Source organism: Manacus vitellinus, unplaced genomic scaffold, assembly GCF_001715985.3.
Source record: "Manacus vitellinus isolate BGI_N305 unplaced genomic scaffold, ASM171598v3 scaffold_162_pilon, whole genome shotgun sequence".
Lineage (NCBI taxonomy): Eukaryota > Metazoa > Chordata > Aves > Passeriformes > Pipridae > Manacus > Manacus vitellinus.
Genome location: NW_021939145.1, coordinates 17,076 through 19,997, shown reverse-complemented (window position 1 = coordinate 19,997; position 2,922 = coordinate 17,076). Strand labels below are relative to the sequence as shown.

The 2,922-nt window shown below is 64.1% G+C and overlaps 1 protein-coding gene across 1 annotated transcript in view; it reads left to right on the top strand.

Annotated features, from left to right (window-relative positions):
- VPS16 (VPS16 core subunit of CORVET and HOPS complexes) overlaps window positions 1-2,922 on the top strand; it is a 30,943-nt gene that overhangs the window by 27,639 nt on the left and 382 nt on the right. Inside the window, exons 7-13 of the mRNA XM_029958634.1 lie at window positions 1-58; window positions 1,472-1,603; window positions 1,678-1,805; window positions 2,229-2,264; window positions 2,444-2,552; window positions 2,624-2,758; window positions 2,831-2,920. Of these exons, the coding sequence (XP_029814494.1) occupies window positions 1-58; window positions 1,472-1,603; window positions 1,678-1,805; window positions 2,229-2,264; window positions 2,444-2,552; window positions 2,624-2,758; window positions 2,831-2,920 (688 nt within the window). The remainder of the gene's footprint in view (window positions 59-1,471; window positions 1,604-1,677; window positions 1,806-2,228; window positions 2,265-2,443; window positions 2,553-2,623; window positions 2,759-2,830; window positions 2,921-2,922) is intronic.

Sequence of the window (2,922 nt, the reverse complement as noted above, 5' to 3'; positions counted from 1 at the left end):
CCGGATTGCCTCCATGGCCCCGGGGGCTCTGCTGCTGGAGGCACAGAAGGAGTACGAGGTACATCCCCCCTTCTGGGGTGGGAGAGGGGGCATCCCGGGGGGCCATCCTGAGCTTTGTGTCCCCATTCCTGGGGATCCCCCATTCCCAGGGGCCCATCCTGAGCATTCCATGTCCCTGTTCCTGGGGGTCTCCCATTTCTGGGGGTCCATCCTGAGCATTCCATGTCCCCATTCCTGGGGGTCTCCCATATCTGGGGGTCCATGCTGAACTCTGTGTCCCCCATTCCAGGGAGTCCCCATTCCCGAGGGTCCATCCTGAGCTGCATGTCCCCCATTCCCAGGGCTCCATCCTGAGCATTCTGTGTCTCCCATTCCTGAGGTCCTCCATTCCCAGGGCTCCATCCTGAGCATCCTGTGTCTCCCATTCCCAGGGATCCCCCATTCCTGGGAATCCATCCTGAGTGCTCTGTGTCCCTCATCCCTGGGGCTCCTCCATTCCCAGGGGTCCATCCTGAGCTGATCCCTATCCCCTATTCCTGGGAGCCCATCCTGAGCTCCATGTCCCCCATTCCCGGGGTCCATCCTGAGCACTCTATGTCCCCCATTCTTGGGGGTCCCCCATTCCCGGGGGTCCATCCTGAGCTGATCTCTATCCCCTATTCCCAGGGGTCCATCCTGAGGACTCTATGTCCCCCATTCTTGGGGGTCCCCCATTCCCGGGGGTCCCCCATTCCCGGGTCTCTGTCTCCCATTCCCAGGGGCCCATCCTGAGCATTCTATGTCCCCATTCCTGGGGGTCTCCCATATCTGGGGGTCCATGCCGAACTCTGTGTCCCCCATTCCAGGGAGTCTCCCATTCCCAAGGGTCCATCCTGAGCTGTGTGTCCACCATTCCCAGGGCTCCATCCTGAGCATTCTGTGTCTCCCGTTCCCAAGGTCCTCCATTCCCAGGGGTCCATCCCGAGCACTCCATGTTCCTCTGCCCAGACATCCATTCTGAGCTCCGTGTCCCCCATTCCCGGGGTCCATCCTGAGCACTCTATGTCCCCCATTCTTGGGGGTCCCCCACTCCCGAGGGTCCATCCTGAGCTGATCTCTATCCCCTATTCCCAGGGGTCCATCCTGAGCACTCTATGTCCCCATTCTTGGGGGTCTCCCATTCCCAGGGGTCCATCCTGAGCTCTGTGTCCCCCATTCCCCGGGTCCATCCTGAGCACTCTATGTCCCCCATTCTTGGGGGTCCCCCATTCCCAGGGGTCCATCCTGAGCACTCTATGTCCCCCATTCTTGGGGATCCCCCATTCCCAGGGGTCCATCCTGAGGACTCTATGTCCCCCATTCTTGGGGGTCCCCCATTCCCGGGGGTCCCCCATTCCCGGGGTCCATCCTGAGCTCTGTGTCCCCCATTCCCGGGGTCCATCCTGAGCTCTGTGTCCCCCATTCCCGGGGTCCCCCTGCCCCATCCCTGCAGAAGGAGAGCCAGAAGGCCGACGAGTACCTGCGGGAGATCCGGGAGCAGCAGCTGCTCCCCGAGGCCGTGGGCCAGTGCATCGAGGCCGCGGGCTACGAGCACGAGCCCCACACCCAGAAATCGCTGCTGAGGGTGAGCCAGGGCGAGGGGGAGCAGGGGGAGGCCCAAGATCCTCCCTCCCTCCCCCCTCACACCTGATCCCACAGGCAGCTTCCTTCGGGAAGTGCTTCCTCGACAAGTTCCCCCCGGAGGGCTTCGTGCGGATGTGCCAGGACCTGCGGGTCCTCAACGCCATCCGGGACTACCAGATCGGCATCCCGCTCACCTTCACCCAGTATCCACAGCTGGGGGGGCTGGGATGGCGTCCAGGGTGGGATTGGGGCCGAGGGGCCTCTCCAGGGGGGATGGAGCCACTTGGTTCCAGGGCTGCAGGGCTGGGACACTCCTGGGAATCATGGAAAGGTCATGGCTGAGACCCCCCCCACTCATCACTCCTGGGAATCATGGAAGGGTCATGGCTGAGACCCCCACACTCATCACACTTGGGAATGATGGAAGGGTCATGGCTGAGACCCTCATGCTCACCACACCTGGGAATCATGGAAGGGTCATGGCTGAGACCCCCACACTCACCACACCTGGCACAGGTGCCCCATCCCAAAGCAGGGAAGCTCCCAGAGCCTGGGAAGTGCCTGGTGCTCCTTGCCTGAGCTCCGAGGGGTTTGTGATCCCCCATTTCCCTTGACCATCCCCACAGGTACAAACAACTCACCATCGAGGTCCTGCTGGACAGGTGAGGGGCCCCCTCCCAAGTTCCCCCCTCCCAAGTTCCCCCATCCCACAGTCCCCATCCCACCATCCCCATATCTGGGGGCTGAGCAGCTCCAAGCACTTGGGGGCCCCCCAAGCCCATCCGAGCTCCTCAGCTCCTCGTGCCCTCCGTGTGTGCCCCCCTGCCCCCCCGTGCCCCAGGCTGGTGCTGCGCCGCCTGTACCCCTTGGCCATCCGGATCTGCGAGTTCCTGCGGCTCCCGGAGATCCAGGGCGTGAGCCGCATCCTGGCGCACTGGGCCTGCTCCAAGGTGAGGGGGCTGTGCCGGGGGGCCCTGCCGGCGGGGGGGACACCGGGGCACACCCTGTGGGGCCTCCCCAGGTGCAGCAGAAGGACAAGTCGGACGAGGAGGTGGCCCAGGCCATCAACCAGAAGCTGGGGGACACCCCCGGGATCTCCTACTCCGAGATCGCCACGCGCGCCTACGACTGCGGCCGGGCCGAGCTGGCCATCAAGGTGGGCTCTGGGACAGGGGAGGGGACAGTGGGGACGGGGGGGGCACCCAGTGACCCTCCCCTGCCCCCCCAGCTCCTGGAGTACGAGCCGCGCTCCGGGGAACAGGTCCCGCTGCTGCTGAAGATGAAACGGAGCAAACTGGCCCTGGGGAAGGCCATCGAGAG